The sequence below is a fragment of the Panthera uncia genome, chromosome B4, assembly GCF_023721935.1.
Source record: "Panthera uncia isolate 11264 chromosome B4, Puncia_PCG_1.0, whole genome shotgun sequence".
In the NCBI taxonomy this organism is placed as follows: Eukaryota; Metazoa; Chordata; class Mammalia; order Carnivora; family Felidae; genus Panthera; species Panthera uncia.
Window position 1 is genome coordinate 28771548 of NC_064809.1, and position 13389 is coordinate 28784936.

Consider the following 13389-nt stretch of genomic DNA (forward strand, 5'->3'; position numbering starts at 1 on the left):
CTGACTAACTTCACTTAGCATAATATCCTCCAGTTCCATCCACATAGTTGCAAATGGCAAGATTTCATTCTTTTTGGTTGCCGAGTAATACTCCATTATATATATATATACATACATATATATATATATATATATACACACACACACACACACACACACACACACACACACACACCACATCTTTATCCATTCATCCATCGATGGACATATGGGCTCTTTCTATATTTTGGCTATTGTTGATAGTGATGCTATAATCATTGGGGTACATGTGTCCCTTCTATAACAGCATACCGGTATCCCCTGGATAAATACCTAGTAGTGCAATTGCTGGGTTGTAGGGTAGTTCTATTTTCAATTTTTTGAGGAACCTCCATATTATTTTCTAGAGTGGTTGCACCAGCTTGTATTCCCAAAGATTTCATTCTTTTTAATGGCTGGGTATTATTCCAGTGTGTGTGTATGTGTGTATGTGGTGGTGGTGGGGTATCACATCATCTTTATCCACTCATAAGTTGATGGACACTCGGGCTGTTTCTATAATTTAGCTATTGTAGATAATGCATGTATCCCTTTGGATTAGTATTTTTGTACTCTCGTTGTAAATACCTAGTAATGCCATCGCTAGATCATAGGGTAGTTCTATTTTTAACTTTTTGAGGGACCATTATACTGTTTTCCAGAATGGCTGTACCAGTTTGCATTCTCATCAACAGTGCAAGAGGGTTCCCCTTTCTCCACATCCTTGCCAACATGTGTTGTTTCTTGTGTTGTTGACAAAGCAAGAAACAGGCTCTTAACTATCGAGAACAAACTGGTGGTTACCAGAGGGGAGGTGGGTGGGGGGATGGGTTAAATAAGCGATGGGGATTAAGGAGTACACTTGTGATGAGCACTGAGTGTTATATGGAAGTATTGAATCACTGTATTGTACATCTGAAACTAATATAACTCTGTATGTTAACCAACTGGACTTTATGTATTAAAAAAAGATTTAATGTTAATTTATATGTGAGAGAGAGAGACAGAATGTAAGCAGGGGAGGAGGAGGGAGAGAGGGAAACATAGAACCCAAAGCAAGCTCCAGGGTCTGAGCTGTCAGGAGAGTCCCATGCGGGGCTCGGACCCACTAACCGTGAGAGCCTGTTGACCTGAAGTCAGCTGCTTAACCGACTGAGCCACCCAAGTGCCCCAACTAACCGGACTTTAAATAAAAACTTAAGAAAAGATGACCAGAGGGGAAAAAAATGACCAGTGTACTTTGACAATCCTTGCCTCATCTCCCTTGCATATTTTAATCATACCAATGAGAAGTTAGCTTGAGAAATGTTATTCAATTATTTATCACTTATATGGATTTTATGTCTCTTAAAAATATGATTGTTTTGAGAAATTTTCTTTCTTTAAAAATGGTTTAAGTACTAATAAGAAAGCAAAGTAGTCATGCAATTTAAAATATTATGATAAATTTAAAAACCTTTTTTAATAACAGGAAGAAGTTTCTAGTAAAAGAGCTTAAAGTAAAAGAAGATTTGCTTCAAGTTCAGGTAACACACATACTCTATGCATCTAAATTTAATTAATAGTCACTCTGATAATTATATATGTAGATAACATTAGTATGTATGTGAACATGGGGATATATGTGTGTGTGTGTACATTTGTGTGTATTTTTGTATTAACATTCTTTCTAAGATATTTCTTGTTGGTTGACTTTCTCAGTAAGTTTTTTTTCAGAAAATAAAATGGTAAATCCAGGCATGTTTACTGTCAAGTCAAGGTTATGAAAATTACCATGGTTTATTCAATTATAGACAATATCATGGAGGAAAGAAGGTCATCTTGAAAGTCATAACAGTGATTTACTAGTTCTGTGACAATGGAAGTTCATTTAACCTACTTGAGCTTTGTATTTTTGATTACTAAAATGGGTAAAACGGTATCTATTTATCTTAAAAAGGTATATGAGGTGTAAGAATCAAATAAGAAAAAGCTCTTCAGTAATTGTGACTTATAGAGTCCACTCTTTTTTATGTGATCGAATGAAAGGTAAGTAACCTTTATTTCATCTTGCCTTTGGAATACTTTTTTTTTTTTGCTACAAGTTCACTTTTTTTTTAAATTTTTTATAATAACTGTCAGAGGATCACACCACTCATTTTAGTGAGTGGCTGGAGTTGTGTCCCACAAGTGTATGTGAATAGTTCAAGAATCAAGTAACATAAATTTGGGAAGAAAATGAGAGGGCCACTTGAGATGTTGAATATAAAATGTTCAACTTTATGGTATTTGTTTTCTATTCCTGCATAACAAGTTACCATAAATTTTTCAGTTATTAAAATAACTTGTATTATCTCACAGTTTGAATGGGTTAGGAGGCTGAGCAGGCTTAGCTGTGTCTTATGCTCAAGGTCTCACTAAACTGCAATCAAGGTAATGGCTAGGGTCTATTCTATTCTGTAAGTTGAGTTACTCTTCCAAGCTCAACTGGATGTGGCAAACTTCATTTCCTTCCTAGGACTGAGGCACTCAGCCATGAGACCTTTCCATAGGCAGTTTACATCACAGCAGCTTGCTTTTTCCTCAAGGCCGGTTTCTCTATTTTGCTGACCGTCTTATATAATGTAACATGATCATGAGAATGATATCTTGTCATGTTAGCTATATAATGCAGTCTAATAAAAGGAGTGGTATCTCATCACTTTGCTATATTCTATTGGCTAGAATCAACTCACAGGTCCCACCCATAGTCAAAAGGAGTGGATTATTCAGAGCATAACCACAAGGATGGAGATCATGCTGGCCATATTAGAATTCTGCCTACCATACTTAACATTTTATTTTATACAGAACAGTATATTTAACAGTATATTTATTTGTGTATTTAAAATTATTATAATCCCATTATATAGTTAATATTTGAAGTTTTTAAGTTAGTGTTTTAGTTCATTTGGGTTGTGTTTTATTCCATTTGGACTGCTTTAACAAAATATCAGGGAATGGGTAGTTTATAAAAAACAGAAATTTGTTTCTCAGTTCTTGGGTCTGGAAGTTCAAGATCAGGGTGTCAACATGGTGGGGTGAGGGCTCTCTTCTGGGTTGCAGAATTCATGTTCTTTCTCATATGACAGGAAAGGCAAAGGCATTCTCTCAGTCCTCCTTTGTATGGACATTAATCTCATTCATGAGGGCCCCCATCCTAATACCCGCACATTGGGCATTAGGATTTCAACATGTGAATTTGTAGGTCGGGGGAGGAGGGAAGCGGGACACAAAAATTCAGACCATACTAGGCTTCTATAACAAAGAATGGGTGACTTAAATAACAAACATTTATTTCACACAGTTCTGGAGGCTGGGAAGTCGAAGATCAAAGCACCAGCAGACTTGTCTGGTGAGAGCCCAATTCCTGGTTCATAGAAGGCCATTTTCTTGCTGTGTCTTCACATGGCAGAAAGGGCAAGGGAGGTGTCTGGAGCCTCTTTTATAAGGCCACTAAACCATTCATGAGGGTATTACCTTCATGCCCTAATCACTTCCCAAAGGCCCTACTTCCAAATGCCATCACATTGGAGATTATGTTATAACACATGAATTTTGTGGGGGGACACAAACATTTAGTCTATAGCAGCTAATGCCATTTAAAATTATTCTTTTCTGAATTTAAGGTCAAAATTTTCTATGTAAGTGTATTTTTTTTTTCTGGATAAGGTCTATGGATTTAATGAGAATTTTAAAGGAATTTATCTTCTTCCTCCAAAATGCCTTTCTGTACTATCACTGATCTAGGCCATTTTACAGAGATCAATAGAAGCTAAAAAGTGACTAACTTGGGGTTAGAGAATAAATTAGTAGTGAAATCTGAACTGCAAATATGGCTCTCTGAACCCTACTTGGCATTTGCAGTTAGTGAAAATACATTTGGTTTTGCTTCCTCAGGCAGCATGGATAATAGAATCAGTTGGTATTATTATCCATCTGTTCAAGTAATTATAATGCTTTTAAAGTGTTTTACAAGTCATATAAAACTTTTAGTTTTTAAGTGAGCTAGCTTTTTGTTGTTTGTTGTATACCTTTTAGAGGATCATCATTCCAATAATTATTCTAACGTATTTCAAGGACATAGATAAAATAATCCATTTGGACCCAAGGTTGCCCTTACTTTGTACAAATTATGCCTTAAACAAGGGGGTGGGTTAAGGTACAAGTGGGTGTTGAAATCTAATCCATGGTTTGCCAAGTGCATACCCTTGAATAGTTGCATTTGCCTGAACAAAGGGGTCCTTTTTCATCAAAGACAGTATATAGACTAGCAGTCAGTAGCCAGAGTTGTACTTAAAAAAAAATCATGTTTAGATAAAGTGATAAAAATATTTTGTTATTCTATTAACGTGATTTTCATTTTATTTGTTAGAAAAATAGATTGTATTTACTCTAGGCAACTATCTACTAAGTGGGCAATTGGCAGGTTAATCATATGGATGAGGACAAACATATTTTTTAGAAAATAGAAATATTTTACATATTTGAATGTTTTGTAAGTCAAATCACATACAGCATATTTTGTTATGCTTAGCAGTAATTATTATTACAGTAGTCCTCCCTTATCCAGAGGGATATATTCCAAGACTGTCAGGGGATGCCTGAAACCACGGATGATACCAAATCCTGTATATCCTATATTTTTTCTTGTACATGCATACATATCTATGATAAAGCTTAATTTATAACTTAGGTGAAGTAAGAGATTAACAACAATTACTAATAATAAAAGAAAACAATTACAACAATTACTGCAGTAAAAGTTATATGAATGTGATTTCTCTCAAAATCTTATTGTACTGTACTCATCCTTTGTGTGATGAGATGATAAAATGCACACATGATGAAAAAAAGTGAGGTGAAATTACATAGGCATTGTGACGTAGTAGGCTACTATTGATCTTGTGACTATAGTCAAGAGTATGGCTGACCATAGGTAACTGAGACTGCAGAAAGCAAAACTGTGGATAATGGGAGACTGCTGTATTCAATTTTTAGAAAAGGAAACTCCGAGATATTAAATAACTTGACCAGATTTGCAGAGTTCTAAGATGCACTCTGGTTGGACTGGATAGCCCAGTGATCCTGTCAGTGGGGCTAAAAAGTGTAAATTCAAGTGTGATCTCCCATTTACTGTTTCTTTTCAAGGATCATCAACTCTTAAAATTTATAGAAACTTCACTTAGTTTTTTCTATGTATAGTGTCATGAATTTTTTCTGTTAAAATTACGTACTTTTAAGTATTAAGGATATTAAGTCCTTAATACAAATATAAACAGTAATTATAATTACATTCCATCTGTACTTGAATAAATTGAATAAATTTCTTGCACATATCATAATATAATGTAATGTAGGAGGGACAGACTTGACAAAAAATATTGATTTTTTTTTAAATCTAAGGCTTCTAATTTTTTGTTAAAAAATTGAGATATAATTGACATATAACATTAATTTCAAAGCTGAAATTTTTAACACATAGTTGAGACATAATGTCCCTATTCCAACATAATGTACTATAAAATGGGAATTATGATATAGTAATTGAGAATATGGGATTAGAAAACAGGAAGGATCTCTATAGAATGTGTAGAGACAAAGGCTTGAGGGAACAAAGACTATTCAGAGAAATTCCAGTTCTTGAGTATGATAGGATTTTTTGATTGAGGAGAAGAGTAGTAGGATGCCTGATAGAGGCCATTTATGGATGGCATAATAATTTGTATTTTGAATAAGAAATGGGGACTTACTGAAGAATATTAAGAATGATCCATTTGGTATTTTTAATGTTTTTTTAAATAATTTTTTTAACGTTTATTTACTATTGAGATACAGAGAGACACAGAGCGTGAGCAGGGGAGGGGTAGAGAGAAGCAGAGACACAAAATCCGAAGCAGGCTCCAGGTTCTGAGCTGTCAGCACAGGGCCAGACGCGGGGCTTGAACTCACAAACTGCAAGATCATGACCTGAGCCGAAGTCGGTCGCCTAACCAACTGAGCCACCCAGGCGCCCCCCCACTTGGTATTTTTAATTAAGATTACTCTTCCAGTTTTATGAAAGATGAATTTTGGGATAGAGATTGGATTTTGCAGTCAGGAAGAATAATTAGAGAGTTTTGGGAGTAATTTAACTCAGTGATAAACTAGCTAATTATGCTATATGAATTTATTAAGATGGAGTTGTAAATGATATTGTAATGTAAATTTCAGTGTTGCCAAATGGAAAGATTTAAATTTATAAAAATATTGATCCTTTCAAATTAATATAACAAAGGTAATAATGCATTTCTAATCAGAATTTAAAAAGGACTTTCTTTTTTTTAATAAGGGAGACATAATTGGAAGATTATATAGAACTTAACTACAAAATCACCTAGGAGCCTTTTTAAACAAAAATGGTACTTCTTTGACCACTTTTTCAATTCCTTTTTAGATTATTGGTGTGTGTATTTGGGTAGTTTATATTTTAATATAGATTCATCCATTTTTAATGGTTTTGAAATTGCTTATAATTTTACATTATGCTTAGTGTTCTTTTTATTGTTTTTTTGCATCTCTATTTCTACATCTTTTCCCATTTATTTTTCATTTATAAAAGTATCTCTTTTTGTTTCTTTTCCTTTCAATCAGATTTGCTAGGAGACTGTATATTTTAAGTACTTTCAACTAACTGATTTTATGTTCTATTTAACTGTTTTACTATTTTATTTCTTGTTGCTGTTAATGTTTTCTATTTAATTACTTTAATCTTCATCTTTGTTAATTTATTTGATCTTTTTTCTTTATTTTTAATTCATTTTCAAATCTGCATTAGTTGTTATATGTAATTTATTTATTTTTGCACTCATTTTATGACAATAAACACTATTCAAGCTATACATTTTTCACTGAATATTGAATTCTATAGGTGTTCTAAGTTTCCTTTGTTTCAAAAAGTGTAGTTTACTTTTTTATTGTTGGTTTACCTTTTTATAAAATTAACAGCAGACAATAAGACGTACAAATTCTCTACTTTCTGGATGTTTTAAAGGTTTTCTTTGTGGTCAAATGCATATTTTTGCTTCATTTTTCTATTATTCTATAGCAAGCTACACCAACATTTAGAGGCTTAATACATCAATAATTATTTCTAATTGATTTTGGGGTTGGCTGGGCCCAGTGGGATGATTCCTATGCTTCATGTTTTATCAGCTGTGTTACTCATGTGGCTTCATTCAGCTGTGGACTGTTCAAGATGGCTTCCTCAGAAGTCTGGTGGTTGGTGCAATGACTAAGGGCTGAATTTTTCTCTCTCATGTCATTACTCATCATTTAGTAGTAAAACCCAAGCATCCTTACATGACAGCTGGAATCTAATAGGTCAAAAGTAGTAGCTGCAAGTCCTCTTATGGCCTGGGCTCAGAAACCTGAGAACATAATTCCCATTACATTTTATTGGTTAGGGGCCAGCCAAGACTTAAAGGGAGGGAAATCTTATCATCTGTACCAGGTCTAGATGTGGGTTCTTGGCACAGCTGTTCTTGATCTGGAAATCTGTTATCTAAAAAGTTATCTGTACCCCACTCCTCCCAACACATACTTAACACATACTACTGAGAAAAGGATAGGATAATTGCAATAGAAACTATTATTCAAATAGAGGGGAAACAGAAAGCACATAGTTCAGAAATCTGCTATGAAATCCAAGCAGACACACGTCACCAGTTCTCCTGACTTTCAGGGTAGGGTATGTACTTTGATTGAAGTCTAGTTTTGCTCCCCGGGAATGATTCCCTAATCCAAAAATAAAGTAGTCCTTATTTTGCAGTGTGGCATGTAGATTTTCCTCTCTGAATCATCATTCCTTTTCCATAAGAAATGGCTCATGTTTGTAACTGAATAGCTCACTCAGCATGCTTCCTTCTCATAGCTTATTGGGGACCTAGAGATCTCTTTTAATTTTGAAATGTCTGTCATTTTAAGTGTAATATGATGATGTTTCTCTTAAAACTTTGTTTTCTTTGTATGTTACTGTGATTCCTTCTTTTACCCCAAAGCTACATCCATAATAAACGTCTTACTTAAAGTATGCCAGCCTTCTGCAGGACAATACCTTTAATTATTAAGCACTTTTGTCTTACTAGGATCCACAAAGAATATTTAAGTCTTTCTGAGGTCTTAACAGGGAGCCTTATAGTCACACCCTTGATTTGACTTTGATTCTGAAACTACATTTTACTGTCAGTAATATGGCTTTGATCTTTGCCCTAGTGATTTCTTACTTTGAGAATTTCTTTTGTGGGCAGTCCCAGATTCTCTATATGTTTTCTGATTTCTGCTTTAAAATTGAACAGTTATTTCTTTAGTTTATTTCTCTTGCAATAAATTTATTGCATATCAGTAGTATAAGCCAAATAGTGTTTTAAGTATTCTGGCTGGAAATTTCCTTAGCCAGATCCACAAGTTTATTGGGTATGGTTTTAACCCTGCAAGTTACTCTAAGCCTGAATTTTGTTTATTGTTCTATAACTATATAACAGAGCCTCTCCCCTATTTTTCAGCTTCCAATATCAGTTTTCCAGATTGGCAAGAGCAAAACCCATAAGGCTTGTTAGAGACTGGAATTGAAAGCTTTTGTAGTTTTTCCATCACATTCTGTAAGGAATTCATAAGGCTAGCCAATATTCACAAGGCATAGAGTAGGAGAAATTGTTGGTAGCCAATTATGGAAAAAACACAGTATCAAATTTTTGCAAATGTTCTAATGACATAAAATAATGCATATTTTATATTACAAAGTATGCTTGTGAACTTTTCTTAAATGACAAAAGTACTCCAAAACTTGGTGATTTACAATAGTTATTCAGGGAGGAGTAAAGATGGTGGGGAAGTAGGGGGACCAGGACTTCCCTCATCCCTCAAACACAGCTGTATGGAGGACAGATCACTTGGAACATCCAGGAAATCAATCTGTAGCGTGGCAGAAGGATCTCCATAGGTGGAGGGAGACAGTTTGGCAGGATCGAGGTATGAGGTACGTGCATATGAATTGGAGGAGATAAAATGGCATAGGCATGGAGGGGAAGGAACCTCTTCTGTGGAGAGACAAAAGGGAGAGAAAATGAGAGGGCTTTACTATCTTGTTAGCACAAGAGGAAAACCTCTCTGGACCATGGACTCAGGAATGAGAAAAATGGAGAGTGCTAGTTTCTATTTTGCAAACAGCCTTAGGAGCTAAAACTTGAAGGTACGAAAGTGTGTGACTTTCTCTGGACCAGAGCTGGCTGTGTGGGCGCACCTGAGAGGGAAGGAGCCAGCTCCAGGGCGCTGTAGCGATCTCAGGGGCACACTGGGAGAGAACAGTCCCCTTTCTCAAGTACTGTGGGAAGAGGATTGATTGCCTCCCCAAGGATGAAAGGCCCTTTATCAGCAGGGCTGAGGGGTACATGGTCCCATGTGGTGCAGGGCCCTTTAAGACATCAGAATTCCAGCCAAGCACCTAGAGGGCATGGGAGACTGTGGAGCAGGGCAAGCCAACTGCCCATGCTATTCTGTGAGTGCTGCCTGAACAGTGTGGTATGAGATACCTGGTCTGGGGAGGAGAAATTGGGTATTGCCATTTTTCTACCGAATACCACCACAGTGGAGCTTCAGGGAGCAGCACAGCAGTCCCCAGTAAAGGAAGGACCCACTAACACCAAGCCCCCCTCCTCTGTGACTGGCAACTGCTTATCAACTGGAGGAAGACTGAGCCAACAGAGCCAGCCTCTCCTCCAGACTAATACACCCACTGGTCTCAGGCACCAACAAACAACTGGCTTTTGTTTCTATCTTCTATTTGTTTGTTCTTCCCTTTTCTTTTTATTTCTACCCTCTTCTTTTTTTCTTTTGGAATCAGGCTCATAGTTTCTGATTTTTTTTTTTTATCAATTCTTATAACTTCTTTTTATTTTACTTTCTCTCTGGATTAAGTCTTATAGTTCTTTTGACCCTCTGCTTTTTTTTTTCTTTTTCCCTTTCATTTTTCTCTTTATATGGGATAAGGCTTCCCCACCTTTTCCTTTTTTTCCATGGTTACTTGAGTGAACAAATCAAAGCACACCTGGTTGAAAGTCCAAACACTCCATCACTACAAGCAAGGATGAGCTTTACAGAGGATTGACTAGTGGAATAGAGCAGTCAAAGCACAACAGAGTGCATGCACCACACTCCAAAAATACTTCCTGAAGTGCCAGTCCTGGACAGTGTATGACCCCTTTTTAATATAGTAGTACTTGCAGGTGCAGGACACATAACAAGCTACTAAAACATACAAAAGACAGAAACCAGCCAAAATGATGAAAGAACTCTCCTCAAAAGAAAATTCAGGGAGAAATGATAGCCAGATAATTTCTCACAACAGATATAAACAATATATCTGAACAAGAACTTAGAATCACAGTCATAAGAGTAATAGCTTGAAAAAGCATAGAAAACAACAGAGAATCTATTGTTGCTGAGGTCAAAAACCTAAGAAATAGTCACAATGAATTAAGAAATGTTGTAAATGAGATGCAAAATAAACTAGATACAGTGAGAGTGAGGATGGAAGAAGCAGAGGGAAGAATAGGTGAAATAAATGATAAAATTATGGAAAATGATGAAGCTAAAAAAAAGGGGGGGGGTGAAATTTAATTACTAGACCACGAAGGGAGAATTAGCTAAATCATTCCATGAAATGAAACAATATCCATTTCATAGAAGTTCCAGAAGAAGAAGAAGAGAGAGAAAGGAGCAGAAGGTTTATTTGAACAAATTATAGCTGAGAACTTCCCTAATCTGGGGGAGGAAACAGGCACCCAGGGCCAAGAGGCACAGAGAACTCCCTTCAAAATCAACAAAAACAGGTCAACACCATGACATATCATAGTGAAACTGGCAAAATACAAAGATAAAGAGAGAATGCTGAAAGCAGCTGGGGACAAATGGGCCTTAACCTACAAGGGTAGACACATAAGGGTAGTAGCAGACCTATCCACTGAAACTTGGCAGGCCAAAAGGGAGTGGCAGGAAATATTCAATGTGCTTAATAGGAAAAATAAGCAGCCAAGAATCCTTTATCCAGCAAGCCTGTCATTCAGAATAGAAGGGAGAGAGAAAGCTTTCCCAAAGAAAAACTAAAGGAGTTCATGACCACTAAACGAGTCCTGCAGGAGATCTGAAGGGGGATTCTGTGAGTGGAAAGTAGCAGACTACAAAGGACCAGAGCTATCACAAAACCTACAGATAACACAATGGCACTAAATCCATATCTTTCAGTAATCACTCTGAATGTAAATGGACTAAATGTCCCAATCAAAAGACATAGGGTATCAGAATGGATTGAAAAAAATAAGATCCATCTATATGCTACCTACAAGAGACTCATTTTAGACCTGAGGACACCTGCAGATTGAAAGTGAGGGGATGGAGAACCATCATGCTACTGGAATTCAAAACAAAGCTGGAATAGCCATACTTCTATCAGACAAATTAGATTTTAAAACAAAGGCTGTAACAAGAGATGAAGAAGGGCATTATATCATAATTAAGGGGTCTATCCATCAAGAAGAGCTAACAATTGTGGAAATTGTTCCCAAATGTGGAAATCCCCAAATATATAAATCAATTAATCACAAACATATATAAATGTATAGATAATACTGGGATTGTAGGGGTTTTAATACTCCACTTACAACAATGGACAGATCATATAGGCAGAAAATCAATGCAATCCCAATCAAAATCACACCAACATTCTTCACGGACCTGGAACAAGTAATCTTAAATTGTATATGGAAACACAAAAGACCCTGAATATCCAAAGTAATGTTGAAAAAGAAAATCAATCCTGGAGAAATCACAATCCCAACTTTTACTTGTATTACAAAGCTGTAACCATCAAGACAGTATGCTACTGGCACAAAAACAGACACATAGATCAATGGAAGAGAACACAGAACCCAGGAATGGACCCACAGATATATGGCCAACTAATCTTTGACAAATCAGGAAACAGTATCCAATGGAAAAAAGACAGTCTCTTCAGCAAACAGTGCTGGGAGAAATGGACCACTTTCTTACACCATACACAAAAATGATTTCAAAATGGATGAAAGACCTAAATGTGAGACAGGCAACCATCAAAATCCTCGAGGAGAAAATAGGCAGCAATCTCTTTGACCTTGGCCAAGCAGCATCTTACTTGACATGTCTCTGAAAACAAGGGAAACAAAAGCAAAAATGAACTATTGGGACCTCACCAAGATAAAAAGGTTCTTCAGAGCAAAGGAAACAATCAATAAAACTAAAAGGCAACTGATGGAATGGGAGATGATATTTGCAAATGACATATTGAATAAAGTTTTAGTATCAAAAATCTATAAAGAATTTACCCAACTCAACACTTACAAAACAAATAATTTACTGAAGAAATGGGCAGAAGACATGAATAGACACCTTTCCAAAGAAGACATCCAGATGGCTAACAGACATGTGAAAAGGTGCTCAGCATCACTCATCTTCAGGGAAATACAAATCAAAACCACAATGAGATACCACCTCATAATAGAGTGGCTAAACTTAACAACTCAGGAAACAACAGATGTTGGTGAGGATGTGGAGAAAGAGGATCTCTTTTGCACTGCTGGTGGGAATGCAAACTAGTGCAGCCACTCTGGAAAACAATGTGGAGGTTCCTTAAAAAAATTAGAATTACCCTGTGACCCATCAATTACACTACTAGGAATTTATCCAAGGGATACAGGAATGATGATTCATAGGGGCACATATACCCCAATGTTTATCACAGTGCTAAATCAACAATAGCCAAATTATGGAAAGAGCCTAAATGTCCATCCACTGATGAATGGGTTAAGAAGATGTGGTACATATATTTTTTAATTATTTTATTTTAATTAATTCAGAGAATGGGTATAAGTGAGCAAGGGACAGAGAGAGAGACAGAGAGAGAGAGAGAGAGAGAGAGAGAGAGAAAGAGAGAGAGAGAGAGAGAGAATCCAGGAGGGGCAGAAGGAATGAGAGAAAGAGAGGCAGGAATCACTGGAAGCGGGGCTTAAGCTCACCCTATGCAGCGCTCAAGCTCACCCGATGTGGGACTCAAACTCATGAACGGTGAGATCATGACCTGAGCCAAAGTCATATGCTTAATGACTGAGCCACCCAGATGCCCATTTACCTTATGACCCAGGAATAGCACTACTAGGAATTTATCCAAAGGATACAGGAGTGCCAATTCATAGTGGCACATGTACCCCGATGTTTAAAAGCACTATCAACAATAGCCAAATTATGGAAAGAGCCCAAATGTACATCAACTGATGAATGGATAAA

General features: G+C 36.4%; 1 protein-coding gene across 3 annotated transcripts in view; it reads left to right on the forward strand.

Annotated features, from left to right (window-relative positions):
- LOC125918683 (coiled-coil domain-containing protein 7-like) overlaps nucleotides 1-13389 on the forward strand; it is a 140508-nt gene that overhangs the window by 95134 nt on the left and 31985 nt on the right. For all 3 annotated transcript variants that reach the window (XM_049624803.1, XM_049624801.1, XM_049624802.1), the window contains one exon: nucleotides 1490-1544. In XM_049624803.1, the coding sequence (XP_049480760.1) occupies nucleotides 1490-1544 (55 nt within the window). The remainder of the gene's footprint in view (nucleotides 1-1489; nucleotides 1545-13389) is intronic.